This window comes from Ptiloglossa arizonensis, chromosome 9 (assembly GCF_051014685.1).
Source record: "Ptiloglossa arizonensis isolate GNS036 chromosome 9, iyPtiAriz1_principal, whole genome shotgun sequence".
Taxonomy (NCBI): Eukaryota; Metazoa; Arthropoda; class Insecta; order Hymenoptera; family Colletidae; genus Ptiloglossa; species Ptiloglossa arizonensis.
In genome coordinates, this window is record NC_135056.1 from 11,848,064 (window position 1) to 11,873,475 (window position 25,412).

At 45.5% G+C, this 25,412-nt stretch overlaps 1 protein-coding gene across 8 annotated transcripts in view; it reads left to right on the forward strand.

The window, feature by feature from the left end:
- The window catches only part of Rbp6 (RNA-binding protein 6), a 1,213,208-nt gene that overhangs the window by 1,126,531 nt on the left and 61,265 nt on the right, over positions 1-25,412 (forward strand). For all 8 annotated transcript variants that reach the window (XM_076319893.1, XM_076319892.1, XM_076319894.1 and 5 more), the window contains 2 exons: positions 17,083-17,165; positions 20,791-20,875. In XM_076319893.1, the coding sequence (XP_076176008.1) occupies positions 17,083-17,165; positions 20,791-20,875 (168 nt within the window). The remainder of the gene's footprint in view (positions 1-17,082; positions 17,166-20,790; positions 20,876-25,412) is intronic.

The window sequence follows — 25,412 nt, forward strand, 5'->3', positions numbered from 1 at the left end:
CGTTCTTACTTTTCTGTTCAAAGAGTATCCAATTGAAAAATTCGATTCGTTCGAGGGAAAAGTTACAAATTTTCGCCCAAAAAAAAAAAAAGAAAAATTTTCCTCGAACTCACCCTCTGAGAAGAATCGTCGCATCGATGAGAGAGAGAATCGTTCAGGAACTCGTCGTCGTGACGGAACGCGTATTTCCGTCTCGGTTTTCTCGTTGTTCTTATTCTCGATTAAAAGGGAACTATAAACCGGCAAGATCGTTACCGGAATCACCGCGTGCGTTCGAAAAAAGTTTCGCGTTTCGAAACTTGTTTAGCGAAGCGGTAAGTTCGGCCGCGGGTTGCGCGGTTTAGTGATTCCTAAGTTCTTTCTCTTGGCTCGTTTGATCGTTAGCGATGAAACATTGAAGTTTCTCGACGTCGGATGAATGCATTCATAAAGCAGCTCGACTTAAAAGCACAGTTTCGCCTAATCTTCGTCTATCTCCCTCGGGTCTCCCCCGTCTCTCGCTTCCACTCTACCCCTTTCTGACGACTTAAGTACCTCAATTTGGTTCGTTCGTTTAATCTCCTTTGCACGCGAGGAGGGGCCGCGAGGAGGGTGGGTTAAGGTAGAGGGTGTGCGGGGGTGGGCGGTTGAAACTCGGCGAGAGAAGATGGTGGAGAAGCGCAGGACAGAGCCAGCCGGCTGATGCCGACGTAGAGCTGCACGCTAAGCGAATTGCAAAACGTGGTAAAGTGCAGTTTGCAGTTTCGCGTATCTCTGATGAAGTCTGTCAACTGTACGGCAAAAAGGAGCCGAGTCAGGCCAAGGAGCTTACATCTAATTAACTGTGATTAATTAAATCCCTTACGCGTTCTCGCTGTTTTCCGCGCGACCGTTGCGTAAGCATCGTGCTCACCGTGAACAAAGGAACTCTCCTTTTATCAACGGAACAACAACGAGGAGCGCGTGTAACGCGCATCGGGGAAATTGAGAAACGTTTGCGCACGAGGAAACGATTGGAGATCGTATTCGAAGATTGGGGACGATTGATAGGAAGAATCGAGCATCGATAGGGCTATCGAGATTAAAATTACTACGGAATTAAATGAAACATTGAAATTTCGCCAGAAGACCGAACTGTTACGTGTGCACCCAAAATTGAAATTTATTACACGTTTCGTTAGACGTGCGACCAACATTACTTTCTTACCAACTTTGTTACCAACAAAGGTGATCAATATTACGCTCGATTCCTCGCGAGTAGATCGAGAATCGAAAACCATTCGAGAGACTACACCGAGTTCCCTGCGAGGGGAATATCGAGCTTAAGAAAACCAGACCAGTCTCGAAATTAATCGTCGAAGCGAATCTTCGCGAGGTTGGCCAGCACGCGAAGACACTCGTCCATCGTTACGGAACACGGTACAGGTACGATTCGTAGCCGATATCTGTCCTCGTTTACTCAGCGCAAGGGGGTTCGAAAGTAATTAATCGGGCAGCTCCATTATCGACCATTATCGGGGCACGAAAGCCACGATGAAGCCAGAAGTTCGACGGGGCTCCGGTGTATATATAAAATAATGGAACGACATCGCTTAAAACTGGGCTAAACTACGGGGGAACTTCTTGCCCATCTCGTCCCCCCGCTCCACTCTTTCTCTCACCGTCTGCATCCTTCCTGCCCGTATAAAACTCCCATTAACGCCTTTATTAGCATTGATAATCCAACGAGAGTCCTACTTCGAGCGTGCCAAAGAATTCCTTCGAACCGAGAGAGGAATCGAAAACTTTTCGAACGTCTCGTTCGGTGAAACTTCCTCGTGGTTCCTCGCGATAACCGAACGCTCGTTGTCTCTCACTCTCTCTCTCTCTCTTTCTCTTTTTCTCTCTCTCTTGTAACGAGTCGACGATTTTAGCATAACATTGCCCGGTGGAATCCGATTATCGTTACCTTTGTTTGCAATTAACTTGTAAAGTAGGTAATTTTGTAGCCGGTTCGCGACGCTCGAGCGTGTACCCGGTGCTATCGGATCGAAACGTTATCGATTCGATCGAACGATTTTATCGGTGGTTAGACCGAAAACTCGCGCAACGATATAACTCACGAAGTTGAATATTCATGAAGAATTTTCATCGCGCACCCTCGCGCGCCGAACTAAATAACAGGAAACACGTGAACGCAATGCGAATGCTTGTCGGCCAATAAAATCGCACGGTGTATTTTTCTTTCTTTTTTTTTCCTTCTTTTTTTTTCGTTCCCTTTCCGCGCGTGGAAACGAAACAACGACGAGGATCGATTATCGTACGCGAAGTCGACGAAAACAACGGAACAGAATGATGTACGTGAACGAAGTTCGTTCCGGTGGTGCGGCCCGACGCGAAACAGCGGCACATCGGGTGGCACGGAAGTTTCGGCGCGGCCATTAGGAAGCGATGGCTCGCCGAGGGAGTTCGAACGCCTCGGAACCACAGTTCCGCGGTCGCCGCTGTAAATCAACAAGTTGATATCCTGTTACTTAACCCAACTGAGACCACATCGGACGATGGTGGAGGCCGGCGATTGCTTCCACCGGGCGGATAATGGTCGTGCGCCGACGACAAGATCAATTTTCGAATACGAATATCTCGGTTGGCATCTTTCCTGATCGAGAGCGTCTCTCGACGAGATCGAGCCTCGGTACGATTTAAGGCGACTCTCCACTTGGACCGGGGATGGTTCGGGTTATTGTATTGCTCGGACGGAACTCTCCGACAAGTTTTGCTGCGTGGCTGTGCTGGTGTGTTCTTACGAGTAGAAAGTAGAATAGGTGTTGTGTAAACGTAGGGGTGGAAATGAGAAAGTGTTATGTAAACGTAAGTTTGTGAATAGGAGTAGAAAGAAGGAAATATGTTCTGTGAACGTAGATTTGTGAATAGTGGTAGGAAGAAGGAAATACGTTGTGTGAACGTAGGTTTGTGAATATAGGTAGAAAGAAGGAAATACGTTGTGTAAACGTAGGTTTGTGAATAGGAGTAGAAATATAAACGTAGGTTTGTGAATAGAAGTAGAAAGAAGGAAATACGTTGTGTAAACGTAGGTTTGTGAATAGGAGTAGAAATATAAACGTAGGTTTGTGAATAGGAATAGAAAGAAGTAAATACGTTGTGTAAACGTAGGTTTGTGAACAGAAGTAAAAGGGTGATGTAGATGCAGGTCTACAAATAGAAGTAGAAAAGAGAAAATACATTCTATAAACACGGGCTTATAAATAGGAATAGAAAAGAGAACAGAATGTTATATAAACGTGAGCCCAGAAATGGAAATAAAACCGGGAAAAAGTGTTATATGAACGAAGGTTCGTAAATAGAAATAGAGGATAATGTTATACAAACATAGGTCCGTAAATACATCGTCGATAACTCGCAACGAAATTATGGAATGTGAACGGAATTAATTCGCTATTCTTGTGAAATGCAGATTAAATTAGATCGATACGGTTTACATAATCTGGATAAAATCGACACGATATTCTTGTAATATAATACTAAATGTAGCCCTCGAACGATGTTCTTGTATCGATGAAATTTATCCAATTTAGGTGAGCTGCATTCACTATTAGAAATTGTTAGCGATCAATGTAACGTCCGTTAATCACCTACCGTTAATAGAACGATTATTACGAATATTCGTAAGAATATCGTGTCGATCGATGTATCGAATAGGGCTATTAACGATAGATAATTAACGAACGTTATACCGATCGATAACAATCTCTAATAGTAAACACAGCTTGCCCAAATTGAATAAATTCCATCGATCTGTATTTACAATGTGCAATTGTAACAATGACAGACAACGAAAACAAAAAAATACAACGATGAGTCGATGAAGACCCGAGGACCCCATCAGAATTGAGCAAACAGGTCGAAGGATTGCGCTCTGTTCGGAAAATCGAGAGAGTTCGATGCAAGTAAGGACATAATCGTCCAAAAGGATCGCGTCGCGCTGATCTAGGAAAATTCAAGTAGGTCCTCTCCCTTAACGACCGATACTTCGGTAAAGTAAATTCGACCGATATTAAAACTTTCCGTATATTTTCAACGTAAACTTTTCCAACCATTCTATCCGACTTTTCGGCCAATTTTGATCCTCCGTCGAAACAATGTACGATATTGATCTAGAATACAACGGAACACAATGAAACCAGCTACGTATTGGTAAACACGTTACGATAAATGCGGCGGAATGTTCCAAAGAATTTTCTATTATCATCCGGCGTAACAATTGTCAAAAACATGTGCCCGCAATTGGGACATTTGCCGTGCGTTATTTCAATTCACGAGATATTTTCGCGTTTGTTCGTTCCCCGTTCACCGTGTATCGGTATTAACGGGATTGTATGGGTGTACTAACAATGGAGAGCTTCGTGAAATCATCCCGCATGTTTCGCGCCGTATTCACCTGTCAATCTGGCAACGCTGCGATCGTTGTGTGCAAATAATTACGTAATAATTACAGTAATACCGTTGTTATTGTAAACTGTATTCGGATTAACGACGGGGATTAATGGTTTCGGTTCGTTATGAAGATATTATGAACACGGTAACGAACACTGTGGGTGTATCCGCTGATCGTCGAAGATCAAAACGCGTCGATACGCAATGTGTGGGCGCGTGTGTGTGTGTGCGCGCGCGTGTGCACGCGCTCACCAATGGAAATACTACGGTAAACGTTCCCGAACGAGTTTTGATAAAAGTTGAAACCCGCGAGAGAGCGGAACAGCGCGATAATGTTTTAATCGATTATGGATAAAACTTTACGTTCGAGGAGCCCGTAAACGAGAACGTCCCAACTTGGGTCACTGGTAAACGCGTTTCTGACCTTTATTGGCCACTACCTCTCCGGATAAGCTCGAAGTTGCTCCACAATAATCGTTACAGGCTGACCTTTTTCAAAACTTCTTAAAAAACCATCACCGCCGACGACGAACGCAAGAATCGTATCACCGATGTCTGGTCGTTTCCTTCTCGTTCCACTTGATCGTCACACCGCGTCTAGATCGTCTCGAAACGTTTCAGTCACGCGTGCATCGAGTTCGGGGAAGCTGCTGTTATACCTTGATCGCGGATATCGCTGCGGATTATCTCAAACATTTTCGTAATATTAAAAGGAACTTTTCTCGCCGTAATATTGAAAGAAACTTTTTCCTCGTGATATTGAAACGAACTTTTTTTAGTTATTTCTCCGTTTATACGCAAAAAGGATAAATTGTTTTCATCGAAATAACTGTATAATTGGTGTCTGACCGTTCCCTATTCGTTCCACTTGATCGTGACAGCGCGTGTAGATTGTCTCGAAATATTTAAATCACGTATGCATCGAGTTCGAAAAAGGTACAATAATCACGGATATCGTTGCAGATTATATCAAACAGTCTCGTAATATTAAAAGCAAGCTTTTTCCGCGATATTTACTTGTTTCTACGTTTGTACGTAAAAAGAATAAATCGTTTTATACGGAACAGAGCCGTACCACTGATGTCTGACCATTCCCTTCTCGTTCCACTTGATCGTGACAGCGTGTGTACATCGTCTCGAAACGTTTGTTACGCGTGCATCGTGTTCGGGGAAGGTATAATAATCACGGGCATCGTTGCAGCTTATCTCGAACATTCTCGTAACGGAACGCTTTTGCAATATTAACGTCGAAGGAACTTTTCCCACGATATTAACTTTTTTCTAGGTATACACGCAAAAAGGATAATTCGTTTCGTTGAACATTCGAGAAATCGCGTGGCTCGTTTCGTTCAACGTTTATTATATCTTCCAGATACCGATGAAACATTGCTCCGTGTCCAGTCGATATATTTGCGGCTCGAACGCGATGTCAAACCGACAAAGGAAACTTTCGCGGCCGCGCCTCGATATTTATCGTTTTTAATTACGCATTCCGATATGCAAATCTTGCCCGAACTGGGACAGAAATACACTCGACGTGATTATGAAATAATACTCGGCGGTCTGACGTCCGCTAATTCGCAAACTCAATACCAGCGAACTTGAATCGAACGGAGTAGCGCAACGTGGACGAAGATATGGCCTAATTAAATTATTACTACGAGCTAATTACATCTTGCTCTCGGCCCATAAGCAGAAGTATCAGTTAAGACAATCGAGACGCGATAACGCGAGATCGTGGAATCTTCGTGTCGATGAATTTCATGAAAAATTTATACGTAAAGAAGAACGTGTTACGCGTTCTCGTCGGAGCAATCTTTCATTCTATTTACCTTACCTTTGCAAAACGATGGTCAGGGAGCTTGTGAAAATTCCAAGACTCGTATTTTTGTACCTACGGTATTCACGTACACTTATCGGACCCTCGAGATCTAAAATTTCATATCCGATTCAACGTACGGAGCTATCGCAAGTGAACACTATTCTTCGCGTACGCGCTCACGTGTCTCGAATATTAAGAAAGCGTATCGAAAGAAGATTTCACGCGGTCGGAGAGGAGTAATCGAAGCCTCGATACCGTAAATTAATTCTATCGGACGTTCGATCCGCTGGTTGCACGCGAAGAGGGTACGGTAGGCTTCGGTAGCTGATCGTCGGGTTTCATATTTTCTGATGAACCGTTTCAACGATAACGCGACTGGAAAATACCCGATGCCTCTGCAACGATAACAATTATGCACTCTAACGTGCCCGATGTAAAATTAACGTTGGCTTTCCCTGCATCATCACGCTGAAAGTTCGGTCAGGAACTCTGAATACGTCCGCTCCGGTAATCCGGCGCGAATCCCGGCGCTAGCAGCGTCAGAGTGAGCAAGTGCACCGGAAATTTGCGATCGCGAATTTGCGATTGGCGCGCTAACGAGCGCCTGGAAATTCTAACATTGCGAAATTCTATCTGCAACTAATCGAAGGATTGGGGATCGGCCCGCGAATCCCTCGTATCTGGCTTGCCGCAAAATCGGATCGCGGTTCATTCGTTTAATTCGCGCGACGGGAAACAACCAGGCGCCTCGATTTTCGGGAATTGAAACGCGAAAACGTGATTTTTAATTGACTTTACGTATATGTGTACATACGTGTACATATATGTATGTATGTATCTAGGTTATCGTTTCCGTTTTTAATCTAACGCGATACAGATGGCGGCTAACCGGTAACTACCCTTCGTATACTAATATCGATAAATCCTATGTTCGTCTTCATTGAGAACTTAATTGAACGATCCACGGTTCGATTTATTTTACGCTTTTATAGATTGAATCTCAGAAATCGTTGCAAGTGTAACTGAAATCTCTATAAATTATATGCAGATACTCTTGGATAACGAAAGACTGGCAACAATTTCGGAATATTTGAACAATCTACTTAGCACGTATCACGATGTCGAGAATTCGTAATGTATTATTATCGACGCACCGATGGAATTTTTGAAAACGAACCGATTCTATAATACAAAACACACGTCGATGAATTTATTTAACGACAGGAGAGAATGAAAATTAACGTTCCTGCGCACCGATCGGTGCATATTTTTCCCGAATGAAATTTATTCGGACAAAAATGCGCGAAGAAACGATCCGATGGAAGCAAACTCGTAGTGTATGTATTTATATGTATATACGTATAAATACACACGGTATTAATGTCCCAACGGTATTTGTTACCAGTCCACCCGCGCACGGAACAAAAATTCAATTATCATTCTATATTACGCGAACGCGTTCCGTTCGGTTCGTATAAAAATCAAACGTAAATTCACGTTTCGTTTCCCGTGCAACTCGTATTCGCAAGATGGCAACGCGATTCCCCTGTACGTACATACAGAACAGTTCGAGTATTCGTGTTTCTTCGTGATCGGTAACACCACGGCCGCGAACCAGTTTCAACCGGTGGACTCCGAAAGAGGCAATTAACGACTGGAATATCTATGAAGAAACTTTCCACCGATAGCCATCATCGGTTCCCGTATAGGATCGCAGTTTACACCGCTTGTTATTGCGTCCGAGTTGAAGAAAACACGGTCAGGAACGATGGTATCGCGCCACGCCGTGAGCACCGTTCCAGAAACTTTGGTCATCTTCGCTTTACCGAGAAGTGATTAGGTTTAGAGGAAGACGGTGGGGTAGAGAGCGGGATCGGCGAGGGTGGCGTACAAATTGGCTCTACACCCGTAGATCGTGGTCTTGATTTATTGGTATGCACTCCGATCGGTAATTGGGTTGCACGCACTAAACTGCTTAATCAATAACCAAGTACGATCATCAATCTATAATAATAACGACATTACATACGGAGACAATCCATACGACGTGAATAGTGACCTCCCCCTTCTCCTACCCCCATCTGTCCCGAATACAAACGCGATCGCGTCAGAGACTGTATAGTTATCGCTGCGAAACACGAGGAGACTGTTCGTAGGAACGCGACCGATCTCGAGAATGAAACGAACATTGTATCGAATCGAGTTCAATCTTTTCTGTACGATTAATGCTCGAGATATCGAGAACTTGGATTAAGATTGTGCAGAGAATACGGTGATCGGGTCAGGTACTGGACAGTTGTCGCTGAGAGACACGAAGACGTAACTCGAAGGAAACGATCGAGGAAATGAAACGAATAATATTGTATTAAATCGAGTTGAATTGTTTCTGTTCGACGAACGGCCGAGAACGCGTATTAAGATCGATCGTTACCTAAGAACGTTTCACGGAGACACGAGTAACGGAAATTTGATAACAGATTCCAATTTTTACGATCGCTCTTTTACTTCTCGAACTTTTCACCCGGTGCATAAAACACGGATCGCGTCTCGCGGTCGTTAAGTTCCCGACATCCGTGAAAGTTGTCCACCAACGGGATAACGTTTTCGAAAAATATCGGAGCAAATATTTTCCGGGCTCCGTCGTTAAACGGTTTCTCAAAACGGTATAATTATTCGAAGTAACGGCTCTCGGTTAAAGCACTCGCCATTATCTTGCACGGCTCCGCTCGAGGAGTCGTTTCTACGCAAACGGTTCTTGTATCAATTTTATGGTTAAAGTCTTTCAGCGTTTCGTTTCACTCGGCGGTTTTATTACGGGAAACGAGGATTCGTAAGTTTCGCGTTTTTAACTTCGATGAATTTCATCCTGTACGTCGTATCGCGACTCTCGACCGACAGAGTGGAATAGAAGCGACCCGGACTGTTCTTTTACAATTTTAAACCAATTTCGTAACGTACTCGTTACGCAGGATACGACGTACAAGTTGATCCGATGGAAATTCTAACGAAAATTTACACGATAAACCGACCCGAACCGAGGGTAAGTTCCGTTCCAGGGATTAAATCGTGCCACTAGCGAAAGTTATTTATCAACCTGGATAGCTTAATTGGTAAACGGCAAACTGTTTTCCATCGTAATCAATTTAACCTCCCGCCCCGTCTCCACCGGTCGCGCAACAAGATATTCACCCTAACGGTTTACGAGCCGGGTAGAAGTGTTCCTGAAATATTTTCCCTCGTTAAAAGGCACCGTGGTGGATGCCTGCCTGCTCTTCTCTTCCAATTCCTTACGAGTGTTCTTCTGAAAGATCGGAAACACAGCTCGCGATCATCGGTGCCGCATTAAATCCGCTTCGACGTATAAATTTCATACAATTAGAAATTTAACGACGGATCTCCCCTGTTAGCTCGTTGCCGGGTGAACGGGGAAGGGGGCGGGTGGACGGTGGGGGGATGGGTCGAACATCAAAGTCCACGATCGTTTTGCATCGCGGGACCTCCGCGGTAGTTCATAAATGCGACGATACCGCTCCCAGTGGTCTGCGCGTCGCGGCCGCATTAACCGGGGACAAACAAACGTTCAGAGACATCGGCCACCTAACAGGAAGGGACGTTTAAAGTCGTGCAGGCGGCCAGGGTGGGTGGGGATGACAGAGGAGAACAGAGAACACCGGCGAGAAGGGAAAACAGAGACCGGCGAAGGTTTAAGCCATATCCATTTACAAGTTTCAAATCGTTCTGCCTGCCTGCCTTTTGAAAGAAACCTTTTACCATTCTCAATAGACGGTAAAATTCTGAAACGCGCTTAGCGGCAGCGTGGCTTTTAAACGTTAACATGGCCACTGGTACAATGGCGGGGTCGCATTATGCTCGAGTGTCGAGGGCTGGGAAGGACGAGGGGACCACGGTGAGGGAACGGGCGGGGTGCGGGCAAAGGGAGACGAGAAGGAGCACCGACGAGAACGAGAGGCGAGGCGAAAATGTCGAGAACGACCACGATGCTCGCGGAACAGAGAAGAATTGCTCTCTTCCGTCAACGCCTGCTGCTCGGAGCCATCAACTTCCATTTTTCCTCTCGTCAAGAGAATTTAACCCTAGAATGAAAGTCGCTAATACCTGCCCGACCGCCGACCGACGTCGTGAATTTTCGAAACGTCGTTTCGCGTTGTTTCACCGATCCAACTCGGCGACCAACGACGCTACGACCTCGCCACGCCAACGAGCAACCTTTCCCATCGGTTTCAAGCAACTTTCGCGTGTACACTCTATGCTCGCGAGAGACTCGGTGCTCTCGATCTCGTTACGTGGAATTTCTACTGCGATTCTTACTATCTTCAATTTTTCATTTTACGGAGAATATGAACTGCACTGTTCTCAAGATAGTTTGAAGATCGAACTCGATTTTCTGGGAAACCAAAACTTTCTATGGAAAACCTTCTTCCCCAATTTTGTATTTACCTTTACGCAAGAGATCCTTTCTAAATAGTTTCGTAAAGTGTTTCCAGTAAGGAACTTTTCCCTTGTGTGCATTTGTACACTCTACACTCGCGAGAGACTCGGTGCTATTGATCCAATTACGCAGAATTTCTATTGCAATTCTAATAATCCTCGACCGTAGGCAAAAGAGAATAATTTGTTTTCTTCGAAAGAAAATATTCTCAGGGTGAAACTCGTATCCCCGCAAAAACAGAACCGTCAATGATACAAATATCTTTCACGCTTTACATTTACCCGTTACGCGAGAAATCCTTCCTAGTTTCTAAAAATTCGCTCGATACACCCCTATACACCCGATTCAACGAAACACGGTTACCTCCCGCGAAAGTGACGTCCCTGGAAATATTTTTATTCGATGCGCTATCCTCTCTGATAAAGCTGGCTACAATTCTCCCGTCGGGATGCGGAGATGGCGGTGGAAAGGTAGCGGAGAATAGTCAGATAACGGGGACGGCTCTACAGTAATTTCACACCGGGTCGGACCGTTTATGGATCATTTAAGGAACTCTCGGGAGGTAAGAGGATAAGAGGACGCAGGAGGAGAGGGTAAAGGATATTTCGGGGTGTGTTTTTTATTGAAATGAGCGCATCTGGCGTCCAACGAGGGGTCGGACAGCTGAGAACGCACTTTTCCCTCCGCGCCGGTCCCTTTCTACCGTCCCCAGCCCCCATGGGGGCGTTCGGGGCGAGCAGTTACCTTGGTCGCGCGGGGGATACGGGGATTCCAGAGACCCCCGGAACGCTCGGCCCGCGGAAATAAATCCCCTTATGAAAATTCGAACTCGGAGCCACTTTTTCGTCGAAAATTTATCGGTCTCCTAGCAGATCGCTGACCGTGCCGACCTTATCGCGCACGGAGACCCCCTGAGTTATCTTCGGCCATCGTCGGGGCTCTAAAGACGCGTAACCCCTCGACCGGTCGTTCAATATGTTTCACGGTGAGACGGGAAGCGGAGAGGGCACGGTATCGCGACATAATCGCATTTCATCGAAGATAAAAGTAAACGTTAGCTCCGTGCCACCGCCGAAACGAGGATAATAATATTTCAGCGTACTCTCGCGAAGCCGTTATCGTCCACCCAAGACTCTGCGAAACGCGATTGTTTCGCGGTGACGTTGTTCCACGTGGACTTTTCCGAAACAATCGGGGACATTTTCGGTAGTTTTTCGGGACGTTTCGACGAATAGTCATCGACGCTCCGTATCGGTCGATACGCGAGAGATCCCCGCGACGACGTACGCCATCGGGGTCTTTAGCGAAGGAAATGAAATTTACGTAACAATGTAATTTCATTTCGCGCGCAGCCGAAAGCACCGTTTTACCCGGTGTCGGTCCTATTATATATTCATGCGATATTTCGCATACATCGTGTCGTATATCCGGGCCCGTGGCGCGGCCCGGCGCGGCGCGGCACGGCTCGGCGTGGCTCGGAGCGGCCGTCGACTTTATTCCCTGCGAAAAGTGACTGAAGAACGTGGCTCAGCGTGAACGGTCTGTCATAACTTTTTAATACCACCCGAAGGAGGACGACTTTGTAGTAAGCTGAAGGATATTAGAACCGTAGCTTTAAAAGACGAATAATATCGGGACGGTGAATACCATCCGCTGGTCCTTGTGTCCGGGCTTGTGTGCACGCTCGGTAGACTTCCAACAGGAAGTAGTTAAATGTTACCGGTGTCAGGGCACGGCCTTTGTGCCGGGGAGAGAGTGCTCGGGCTCCGTGGAGTTAGCTGACTGGCAGAGTACTATAAATTACATAAATGAAGTAAGCCCCTTCCTCGCTCAAACGGACGTCTTGCCAAGTTTATAACTTAATCACTCGTGCTTTTCATGGCTGCGGAGGAGCTTAAGGGTCGTGGCCCGGGGTACGGGTGGGAGGTACGGGTACAACGGGTAGATAGTGTAAGTTGCCGGGTAGAGGTGGCGGGCAACGAGAAGAAGGCGGCGACGGAATAAAAGGAACTCCTCCGCGGGCAAAGAATTGAATAAGACCGACGGAACGAAGAAACAAGCACGGATAATTGAATCGGAACGCGTTTTACTTTGCTGTTTTACTACCGTCGTTGTGCCCCTTTACGGCGGCGTTGCGTTACGCGGATAACGAACGGGAGATATCGATGATTAAATATAGTACAGTCTGGGGAATTTACGAAAGGGAAGGATACCAAGGAGCATGGAATGTCTGGATCACGATCGGTTAGTCGGGACGCGCGATCTTCGAGTCGGCGGAAGAGAGGTTTGTTGGGAACACTTGGTGGAAATAGTTTTTTATAGATTGTTACGCGAGAAACAGAGCATTTGGAAAAATTTGCACCTCTTAATTTTTGTTGCGAGGTACTTATAGTACGAGATAGAGTTTCATGAGTGCTCCGATAGTGTTTGACGAGTTTCCACGAGTGCTCTAATAGTATCTCGTGAGTTTCCATGAGTGCTCTAATAGCATCTCGTGAGTTTTCACGAGTGCTCTAATAGTATTTCACGAGTTTCCACGAGTGCTCTAATAGTATTTCACGAGTTTCCACGAGTGCTCTAATAGTATTTCACGAGTTTCCACGAGTGCTCCAATAGTATTTCATGAATTTTCACGAGTGTTCCACGTACGATAGTGATACTTTAATAAATCATTCGGAACGCACGATCTTCGTATCAGTGAAGGAAACGTTTCTAGAAAGTACGTGTGAAACTAATCTTAGTGGAAAGCTGCGCGAGAAACACAGTGTTAGAAAAATGTTCAAGTCCCGACTTCTTCCACGAGATAGTATTTTCATGGATACTCCAAGTAGAATACTTCGCGAAATATATAAAAAAAAAAAACACTCTCCTCTTCGTTCGCGCAAAGTGTTTTTATCTTCCATTTGGAGTTATTTATTATACCACACCAGGAATATCGTTTCGTTCCCTTGTAACACGATCTCGATACTTAGGCCAAGATTCTGTTCACGGAAACACTTCCCCTACCAGAATTAAACTTTCCGCGCAGAGAAATTCTCCACTTTCTATCTTTCAGCGTTTAATTTTCAAACATTCTTCCGTGCAACCCTATACTCGAAGTCTTCGAATAAAAACTGCCTCGAACCTACAAAACTCGTCTTTCGACTCGGTAAAGATCTAAAGAAAAATCCAGGTACGTTCGATCCGCAATCTCATTCGCTCCAAAAAACAGAACAAAACATTCTCCGACCACGTTCGATCGAAGAAGAGCGACTGAACGTCCCCAAACGTCGAGAAACGTCCGATGGATCCTAGAGTTCGATTCGGTCCGCTCGAACGGGGATCCTCTGTTCCGTCTATCGGCTGTAAATAAACAGAAGATGTAAATCGAGATCGATCGACGTTAATTGCACGAACAAACCGACCGAGAGGTTCCCAGTCGAGGCGCGTAGCCCTCCTCCGCTCTCCTGACTCGCGCGTTTCCTAATGTAATTTAATCCAGCGCACTCGTTCTATTTCCGGTGTAAAATTTAAGAGACGATGGGGGATGGTGCCGAGAGGGAGTGGCGAATCGTGAGGAATGCTCGAAGAATCGCGAGAGCCGTCGACTCGCATTCGACTCCGGTATCCATCGGCTGTGTTTAATTACGAGTCACCCGGCGTAGTTTCGCTCGCAGACTGCTTCAGCACGGAAGCACTAACTCCTGGTTATCTTAAGCGACATCGCGCACTGGATTCGTATAACTCGCGCCCGCGCCGGATAACTTGAGCCTGAATTACTACGCCGCGCGGGAGACACTGGAGGTTGGTGCTCGGTGGAAGGGGGCTTGGCACTCGTTGGAGTGGCTGGCGTTGGGTGCGTGGGGGGTTTTGGGGGGGAGAAGGGCGAGATTAAAATCACCTGGAGACCAATGCAAAGTTTTTAATAACCCTTGATGCTTGATTAAGTTATGACTCTTCGCCGGCTCGTCATCCCTCTTTCTCTTGTTCGTCTTCGAGCGAAATAAATTTCGAGCAGAAATGCTTAGACCGCGTTCGAGTGGAACGGGGCACCGTCACGGTGGGAAGGGGATCGGGAGGGAGGACCAGGGTTGAACGCGGCTGGAAAGGAAGCGAGACTCGTCCGACTACGTTGAATTAATGGAAGATCCGGCGGGATAGTTATCTCCGCGGGTGAACGCATGGAAGTTTACGTTAACTTGGACGTTTTTAAGCTTGGAGAATTATGGGGAATAAAGGGCATTCGTCCGGACTCGCAACGTGTTCAAAGTGTCGGTTTAAGATTCGTTCGGATCCGGTGAGTTTTCCAGCGAGGGATAAACCCCTCCCTCTCCTGTCCCTTATCGAGGAACAGTTGCGCGCGAATGTTTTCGAAACTCGGGGGCCATTTCATTTGGGGGACGGTTATTGAAATTGTCACGCTTATGGCACTCTAGTCGGTGTTTTCATTTCGAAACAGATAAATGTGGATGTTTTTGAAACTCTTTGCGTATTTAAACGTAACTCGTTTGCCCGAGTGGATGGAATTTCATCGGTCTGACCTTCGGGTTGTCGTGAACGAACGCTTAAAATCATCTCGTACGTTTTATATTTGAGAATGATATTCGAATTGATATTGGAAGTTGTACAGGCTGCATGAAACTTCGTTAAGAGACTGGTAGAGATAATACCGTTCAAGATATTTCGTTTGATACGTATTTTCTATTTAAATTAATGTTAGTATCAACATTGGACTTGTACAAGCTTTATGGAACTTCGTTAAGGAAGAATTGTTGAAATGGTATCGCTTCAAATATTTTACGTTGTAGTTTCTGGTTGGAAATGATACGGAAATTAATATTGAAAATCGTGGTAAGTTAAAATACCTATTATTATATATTAAATCGTCTATCGAGAATAAACGAATCGTGACCGTTTTTCTAATAGAATCTATCTATTAGATATCGGTAATTCTAAATTGTACCTTAAAAGCTTTAAATACTTGCGAATGGAAATAATACTATATTATTATCGAATAGGGGAACTACTTAACCAATACCTACTTCATCGACAAATGAACGGAATTTGACTCTCTGTCAAAGAAAGTCACCTAAATACGTTCTCAGTCTTTACTGACACGAAAAATATTCATGACAGAATATGAATAATTTTGAAGAACTATTTTCTTCTAACGTCTTGCTTCACCTTTTTTTAGGGTCACAAGGGACGTGTATATTTCTTGCACAGGTGGCCTCCTTTGGTCGAAACATCTTACACAACCGTAATGATTAAATAACGTTTCACTGTCGGTTTTGGTTCGCGAAATTGTCCACTCGTTATATTCGTACTTGTTTTTCGTACGTGGCTTTTATAGGTCATCTTTTCTCGTCGGGAAAACATACAGTGTCCCGTTTATTGGCCCGACTCAAATGGTTCCCGACAAAAGATAAGCGCGTTTCACGGTTCTCCGTGGCTTTAGAGCCAACTTCTTTCGCGGATTCGTGGAAACGTTCTACGACACGTCGCGTAATATTTGTAGAACACGCCTTTCGGTTACGGACACGTCAACTTTCGCAACTACTTGCGACGCAGTCGAGCGATTTTCACTCGCCACGGGAACAATTCTACGCGTTTGTTCTCCGGTTACTTCAATATTTTCTCTCGACTGCGCTTTCCCTGTCGCCTCCTCATCGAATTTTAAAACATTTCGTACACCACGCTCCGATTTGTTAATTCTTTTCGCCAATTTTATTGTCAGATTCTCTTCGTGCGAACGTTTCCTTTTCCCTTATGTTTCTTTTTCGTCTAACTCGACGAGTTAAATTTGTTCCGAAAAGGTAGAGAAGAAAACATTTCCTTCAGTTCTCAAAGCCACCCTCGACTTTTTATGCATAACAAATGCGAACGAGCGAAGAAATAAACATTCTTTCAAATTACAGAAATACGCGCGAAGAAGTTAAAGGTGTCATTGAAAATTTGCACGAAAAGGAAGACGTAGAAAAAAAAATCAAATATCGTCTCTCCTGGAAGCTTCTTCGAAATCTAAAAATAATTATTCGCGATAAGAAGAATTTTGATTCGACCACTGTGTATAAAAAAATTAAGTCCAGTCCGTATACGATATACAACAGGAACTGACCCACCACTTTTGGGTTAAGTTAGGACCGTACAATCGTCTAGATTCGTTTCAGAAAAATTCAGAGACTCTCGTTCGATTTTCAGCGAGCTTCGCGTACCTATGCCTCTACTTGTATTTCAGAAAGATCCCCAAGCACCGACAAATTGACCCGTTAACGTACACTCGGCCAAGAGGTTTCGCGTTCGGGCCAGATCGGGATATTTCCTTTCGCGCGCCATTGACCGTTTCGAATCCGTAATAAAGCGATCCGGGGGACACCGATAACCGATTAATACACGACACCTGTTCTTTCTGTTTCAGGCTTTGGCTTCGTCACGTTTCAAAGCGAGGACGTGGTCGACAAAGTCTGCGAGATTCATTTCCACGAAATCAACAACAAAATGGTGAGTCGCCGATCGGGTAACAAAGCCTGTTTGTCGAACAAGGAGAGCTAGAGATCCCCATCTCTCTCTCGCTCTCTCTCTCTCTCTCTCTTTAGTTCCCTCTCCCCACTACGTGCCCGCAGAGGTGGTATCAAACGGTATTTGCCTTCCGCTATCCGTCTGCGGATACGGCGTCGAGTGGAATTAATTTTCCGTATAATTGAGAAGGGCTGCCGTGGTTATTTGCATTTGACACGCACGCACGTGAGCACACGTACGCGCGCGTCCACGGCCGAGTAGATCATACACGGAAGACGAAAAGCGGGTTCCGGAGAGAGCCCGTCATAGTGGAGATCACACAGGTCCTATGGTAATAGACAGTTCTGTTTGTCGTCTACTCCCACCAAAATTCCGCTGACGTCGATCGAGGATTTACCGGATGCCACTTCTCGTTAACCATAAATCCATCGTCCAGACGCTCCCGATTCTGTCAATAACCTTTCCAACACCACCTGGTAAGGTATTAGCCACTTGCCGGATAAAACAGTATCCCTCGAACGATAATATTACGATCGATTACGCCGATTAACCGTACTCGGATCGTCCTTAACCGCGTGTATCAAAACCTAATAGAGATCCGTGTACACTCGTTGCCCGGGGATAGATTGAATTACCCGTGAATCGTTCGCCATGGGGATTCACCGACCCGTACACATCGGCCGGGACCGCTAACGGAAAACAATAAGGCGCGTTTCTCGTCAAAACAGCCGAACGTTACACAGGAATGTAACACCGCGATTCCTAAACGCACCGCAGTCCCTCCAACGTTTCCCGTTTTCACGAATCCGGGTCTTGGGAACCCGGATTAACGGATTAACCGGTTAGTAATCGGGTATACGGACGATACAGAGGCGATAACTGGAATACACGCATATTATCATTAACCGTGTCTCCACCTCGGGAAGAGGGTCTGAATTATGTTTCACCCAATGCTACCGTAGAGCGCGTAGTTTACGTTGATACGCTCAATTGCCCGCGAGGTTAACGCGTTAAATTACTAATACCGAGGTTTGTACTTCTCTGTCGCTTTGTATCGTTGATACGGTTCGACGAAAATAAATCGGCTTCTCGCTTAGAAAGATTTTAATAGTCAAGAGTCGGTAGAACGTTTAGTGTGTTTGAAAAGAGAGGAAAAAAAATTGCAAGCGAGATTGACGCGTTAAATTACCAATATCGAGGTTCGTGTTTTTTCGTCACTTTGTAATTGTTAATATGGACGAAAATTGATTCTCGTGAACAACGATTTTAGATAGTCGCGATAATCTGGAGTAGTTTGTTTCTGAAAAAAATTCCGTTGCATAATTGACTCTCGTGATCAACAATTTCAATAGTCGCGATAGTCTGGAGTAGTTTGTTTCTGAAAAAAAATTCCATTGCTTAACTGACTCTCGTGATCAATTTCAATAGTCGTGATACTCTGGAGTAATTCGTTTCTGAACAAAAAATTCCGTTGCATAATTGACCCTCGTGATCAACAATTTCAATAGTCGCGATAGTCGGGAGTAGTTTGTTTCCGAAAAGAAAAATCCTAGTGTATTCCGTTAATCGACGTTCAACGTTGACATCCTCGCGTTCCTGTATACCTGAGTGCTGAACTCGATCGGATAGTCAGGTACCTGTTAAAACCGATAAAATCGGTGCTGTGCACGACAAGCTTACGGGTTTCACCCGTTCTGTCTCCTATTACTATATACGATAATTGATACCGCGCTATGTACACCGTTCGGCATTAATTTCTCCCGTACGATGGTAATACAGCACGCCAATCGCACCCCCAGCTCATTGGACAAGCTTCTAATTGTCAGACGGTTGAATCGCTGGATGCCGTATTACAGGGCATTGTTCCTACTTCCTTGGTAACTACGGCGAATCCTCCGTGAATGGGTTATTGTAAGGAGAAAGGAAGATTAGTCCCAGGTTGAAGGTAATGGTATGTCACGAGTACGAGGAATGTCGCGGAGTAACGTTTGACTTCCAAGGACGGGTCTTCTTTTCTCCGTACGATACGAATAACAATACGTATTCAATGCGCAATAATTCGTTCGTTACGTTCGCGAGCTACTCCGAGATTTAAACGTCCTAGAGCTACCGACAATGCTTCGTGTTCTGTTTCCATAGCGATTCGCGCGACTCGTTAGATGATCCATACACAGTTGAGGTTTATGGAAGGTTTATCCGTGGATTGATCGACCGTTGACCAAACCCGCGAACAAATCACTGCAGAACCGCTGTGTAGGGCTTTAACCAAAAGCTTGCTGCATGTGTCGTGCTGTATTCCCCTCGATCGGCAGAAATTCACGAGGCGCGGTCTAGAAGGGGTGTACGCGTACGCAAACGCAACGTAAAGAGGGGGATAGAACCACACGATGACACGTCGTGGACAGCACCGAGAACGAACACATCCGACCAAGTGTCCTCTTCCTCAATTTTCGCGAAACTTTGCCAAAGTTCGAATTACAGTCGTTAATAAAAAAAAAAAAAGTGAACTTCAGGAAACAGGCAATCGTGGTATCCTTCAAATCGAGTTTGAGAATTTAACTTCAAGTGTCGGAGTTTGAGAAAAGGGGGAAAATGTGAACAATGTAGATTAATTAAGGGTCGAAGAGTCCACCGGCATTCTAAACTAATGCTTGCGAAAGTAAGCTTTATCTTTATCCCCGGGAGAAATAATAAGGGTCCATAAAAACAAATTTTAAGGCTCTTAAAAAGATTGAGAAAATAATCGTAAAAAATGAGAATATTAATACGTTGAGTACCTCGAGCCACGTTCTAGTTCAGGTCGTTCGAGCGCCTCGAAGGTTTGGACCGTTTCGATAATTTCGTATAAAAAAAAAAAATAAAAAAAAAGACCATCGTTAAATTACGTCTCACAGATGTCTGTAAAAAATACAACAATCTGGACCACGCGACCCGACTGGAAAGTCACGTGCAATCGCCGCTCAACGTGTTAAAGTTTGGACCGTGCACGGTAAAGGGGAGTTCGCAAGTTTGTTTTCCAAATACCCAAACTTTCACTTTTTACGACTACGATTCTCCCCTGGACTCTTCCAACGCGTACCCCTTATTTTCTCCGCTTTAAAAAGCAGTGCCGCCCCTAGAGATCGAGGAGCCCGCTATTCCTATACTAATCCAATTAAAAAGTTTTCAGGTCTTGGCCGGCATGGTCTGCAGCGTACGTTAAAAACCTATATTTTCCAGGAAACTACCAGATATACCTTGAAACAAACCGAATATCTCTGGTACAATTACGTTCCTTTATTTCATACAAAATGTGTCAGTGACCAACAGCCTGTCCAGATATTGTACACCCTAAATCGCTGACTGGGATCAGACAAAACAGAGACAAAACGGTACATACTAGACCTTCCCTGACTTCTCCCGGTCAGCGTTTCAGGGAGCAAAATCTAGCCACACTGGTAACCGACCGGTACAGTCGGAGCGTAGAACAGTATCACAGATTTCCTCGAGCACATTGCCGGTGCTATGGGCGGCGCTGCTAAAAAAAGTTCAATGAAAATATACGGGACGCTATACACTGTTTCCTGTTAGATCGGGGACACAACTGACGATCCGCTTAAATTTCAAGGTCGAGTGCAAGAAAGCACAACCGAAGGAAGTGATGCTCCCGGCAAACCTGGCGAAGACGCGAGCGGCCAACAGAAGCTCATACGGTGAGTTGGTGATGGTCGCGACACCCACCCCCACCACCTATCGTTACGCGCCGTATCCTCTTCCGACGGCCGCTGCCGCCGCTGCACACGCAGCTGCGGCAGCCTCCGCTGGTACTCCTCACCACCACTTGCTCGCCCCGATAGTCGCTACCGCCGCACCAAACGCGGCCGCTACCTACCAGTACGCCGCCAGCGCGACCGCACCTGCGGCCGCCGCCGCTGCAACCACCGCGGCCGTATACGACGTCAAGAGGGCACTCGCAGCTGCGGCTGCGGCCGCGGCCGCGGCCTCCTACAGGCCTCATCCGGTCGCGGCCGCAGCGGCCTCTAGGGCCGCCACTCTCACTTATTCCATGAGCGACCTGCTCGGCGTGCAGGGTCTCGACATGGGCGCCGTATACCATCCGATACCCACGATCGGACTATGACCGACGATACTCACGCCCCTCTCGCGGCCCCAGTAGTCAGGCCGCGCGATCGCCGGGGCAACGATCGGTTCCGCGTTTCGCTACGCAAGAATTCTTTTGTTTTCTTTTTTTTTTCCTTCTTTTTCATTTCTTCGATAGGTCGGATCCGGTTCGAACTTAGGAGGAAACACACGAGAACGGGAAAGTAATTGGGTGTTTTATTTGTCGCACGCGTGACAGTTTCGCTACCCAAATTTTTGTTCTCACGGTCACGTAGACTCGGTTCGAAGTTCGCGGACGGGTAGCGTAGAATGCGAAAACAGGGGGGCAATCGTAATTTTTATTTGCGCCGCGTATACGCGACAACAGGGACGTTTCATAGTCGTTTCAGCGTTTCGCTACCCAATTATTTTTCTCGGTCACGTAGATTCGGTTGAAACTTCGCGGACGAAGCGTAGAACACTTGGAGGTAATTGGTGTAATTGGAGGTGTTGTGCTCGGTACGAGTGTAGACAACGGTTGTTTTCACGTTTCGTTACGTAATGTTCTTTTTTAGTTGTTCCATGTCGGGTAGACACGGCTCGTATTGTGTAGACGAAGCGTAGAACACGAGAATAGACGCGTAGCTCGGATTCTTATTTTTGGCACGACCGCGCGGTAGATTCCTTTATTTTTGGTGTATCACGCCCCACTCGCGGACCCGCTGGTGTGCCGTGCAACGACCAGGGCAACGCTCTCGTTCTACAATTTTCGATTTTATTTCGATTCGTTCTTGTCGCGTTGAGTACCGTACGTTAGATCCGGTTCGAATAACGTAGACGGAGCGTAGAACAGTAAGTAGCGTAGCTGAAACTTTTATTTTTGGTACGATCCGCGCACGGGGGGGCACGGATCCGGACGTTCGTCGAACGTGCCAAGAAGGTACAAATTTCGCTAGCGTAGGTATTAGACAGTGTCTCTATTGGACGGAATTTTGACAAATCGATGCAAACGGTGGGGCTCAAGTTTCGTTCGATTCGCTCGCGGTGCTTCGAGACGATCGGTGTCCCGTTTCCTCGACTTCTCGTATTTTTCGGTGATCGATCGCGAATCACAACCGTCGCGGTACCAAAAATTTACGCGATCACGGGGGAGACCGCGCTCGGGTCCAAACCGACCCATCGTTTAACTTCGCGCAAGTATTTCGAATAAACGTTCCACGATTTCGTCGTACCTTCTTTAATCTCTAAGGAGAGCCGTATCTACGGTACAATCGAACGATGAGAAAGTCTCTGCGGGTCAGAAATGACCCACGCTTAAACGGGACACCGCGCGCCTAACCGCGGTTGAGTCGCGCACACATTCCTCGGGTTAGGACTTGTCGTCGCCTATCGTTTTCCAGAAAGTATTAGCGTAAACCGCATTCGCTGTTGATTTTCCACCGTGCGTAGAAAACAGATCGAAGACATATCGAGAAGTGCAATAAAATTAGACTAGAGAGAGACAGAACCATTCCTTTTATTCGTTAGATATCGAGCGCGGGGATTATCGATTCTCGCGAGGCTCGCTCGAGAAGCTCAGTTCGGTGAAAACTGTGATCGTAGATGAGAGAGAACGACGAGGAGAGATGACGATTAAGGGGGAGAGAAAAAAAAAAAAGAAAATACAAAACGAGGGAGAAGTAGGTATAAACAACCGGTAGCGTATCGTAGATCTGTTCGACGGAACTCGGTTTAGTCACCTATGGGGCCTCATTTGTCTCGTAGCCAAAGAGTAGGTTTTATTATAGCAACGAAACAAAACGCATCGCAAAAGACTGGTAGTGATTTTTCGATAGTCGATATTAGCACGGCGAACAGTAGGACAATAAGACGACGAAGTGTTCAAATTTAGGGAAAAGGGTTTAGACGCGAACCGGTTTCGTTACGAGCGACGCTCGGCAGCGCGCGGTAGTTGTCGGATACATCGAGGCAGCCGTCCCCACTCGCCCCCTCTGCTCCGATTAAACGCGGTTTAATTTCGTTTTCTCGTTAATTGGAACCTCCGATTATCCGATGAAATCGAATTCAGAATAATTGCCAATAATTAGACCGATGACGTTCGATTCGGTAGTCGTCGACGGTCCATTTCTCTTTGAACCGTCGACCGTAGGAAAATCGCTTTGAATTAAAATGTCGCCGTTATTTCCACCGTGAGAGAGGAAACGAGGGGGGGAGCGGAGGCTGTTGGAAACGAAGAAGTATGCAAAACAGAAGGTTACCGAGTAGAGTCGCCGGCGACGAGACGGTCGGTGTTTAGATTTTCTCTTTACCGGGAACGCGAACGAGAGAGATACGCGCGCGGAAAATTCCTGCCTCGAACCATTCGCGTTCGCGACAACACGTCAATTTACACACCGTAGTTAGTAGCGGACAAACTCGTAGCAAACTCGAACGACGAAGCTTTAAGGTAGCGCCACTCGCCCAGGTGTGACAAGGAGCCGCGTACGTTGATCGTCGGATACGAGTCTCGTCCTCGGTTATGTTCGGATTCGTCGCGGGGTACCCGGTTTGCTCGGTTTCCTGTACCCGCGTGGATGGAGGGGATGGGGCGCCCCTCGTCGAGATCGCAAGAATCTCGTCGTACGCGGACAATTAGAGTTGAAAAGAGCGCGACGGATTGGATCGGAAACGATTCCCAGGTAGCGGCGGGCGCCGTGTATCGGTTCCACTCTGGACGAAAAACGAGTTTCCGATTACGCGCGGCGACGACGATTCGCGTTTCGTGTGACTTGAAAGCGACGCGAATCGCGGTGTATGGTGAAGGCGGCTAGCGCGTCGTGTGCGCGCGGCAAATGGTCGGCTATAAGCATTTTCTCATTCGTCGCGCCTTTCAGAGTATTTTTCGCAATGAATTTCATGAAATTTCATAATGTCGAGAACAGAAATAAAAGAAAAGAAAAAAAAAAAAGAAAAAAGAACGAAAGAAAGAAAAATTTAAAAAAAAGAAATACACAAAGAACTCCGAACACGGTGTATACGCACCGTGTACGGTAGAGAGAGAAAAAAAAAAAAAATGCAAAAGAAACGACGCGGGGTCGGAGCTATCTATGCGTGTATAAACCGCGCCACCCGCGCGCGCGTCTATACACGCATACGTAGAGAGTACGCATATAATTAACGTACACATAATTATATGAATATACGTACCTTGAGAGCAACGGGACAAGATACGAATGAAAGAAAAAAAAAAATAATGAAAGAAAAGAAAAGAAAAAAAAAAGTGAAAAAATAAAGAGAAAAAAAAAGTAACGAAAAACCGATGATCCAATTCTAGATAACGGCAGACTATATACATATTATATATTGTTTTGTATCTATGTATTTGGTAAACGTCATATAGTATTTGATATTGATATCGATATATTTTGTGAGAGGCGCATTAAAACCTTCTAGTTTTTGTAATAGACCTACCAGATATACATATCGAAGCATATCTATATCTCTATCTTATACATATATCTAGGTAATTAGGTAAACGTTTATGTTGTTACAGACCTTAGTTTATTTAATGAGATTTTTTAGGTGATCTAGGTTCGAATTAGTTAGAGCGAATAATTTTTGACGAATTACTCTATACTATGTATACGTTCCTATCATTGAGACTACTAGTTAACTATAGCTTTTTGGGAAGTCACTATGATACCGTTAGTTTAGTATATACTTAGGTGTTTCTTCGTGGAAGGCCTCGAGCCTCTGGTTTTTCGATCGTTGTCCGTGAAATTCAATCATTCTCGTTGCAAAACACGGGTGCGACGATATTGAGAATGCAATCGAAAATCTCCGCGTAAAAAAATTTGTCAAGCAGCGACAAAATGGAGAAACGGTAGCGTTTTCCACGAAGAATGCATTCTATCAGCGGCTTCAAAGAGACCTATTACAATGTACCTATTACTTAACAAGCTACGTTACATAGTACGTTTATATTACGTTACTCGTAATATTATACCTCTCTATAGGGTATATACTAAATATATGTCGTGCGTATACCCGTCTATACCTTACACCCTATACCCCTCGGTAAACACCCCAACCAAAAACCCCCCACCCCCAAGACTACCTATTACTCGTTATATAGTATTTAACTCTTCTAAGCTATATAGTATCATTTAC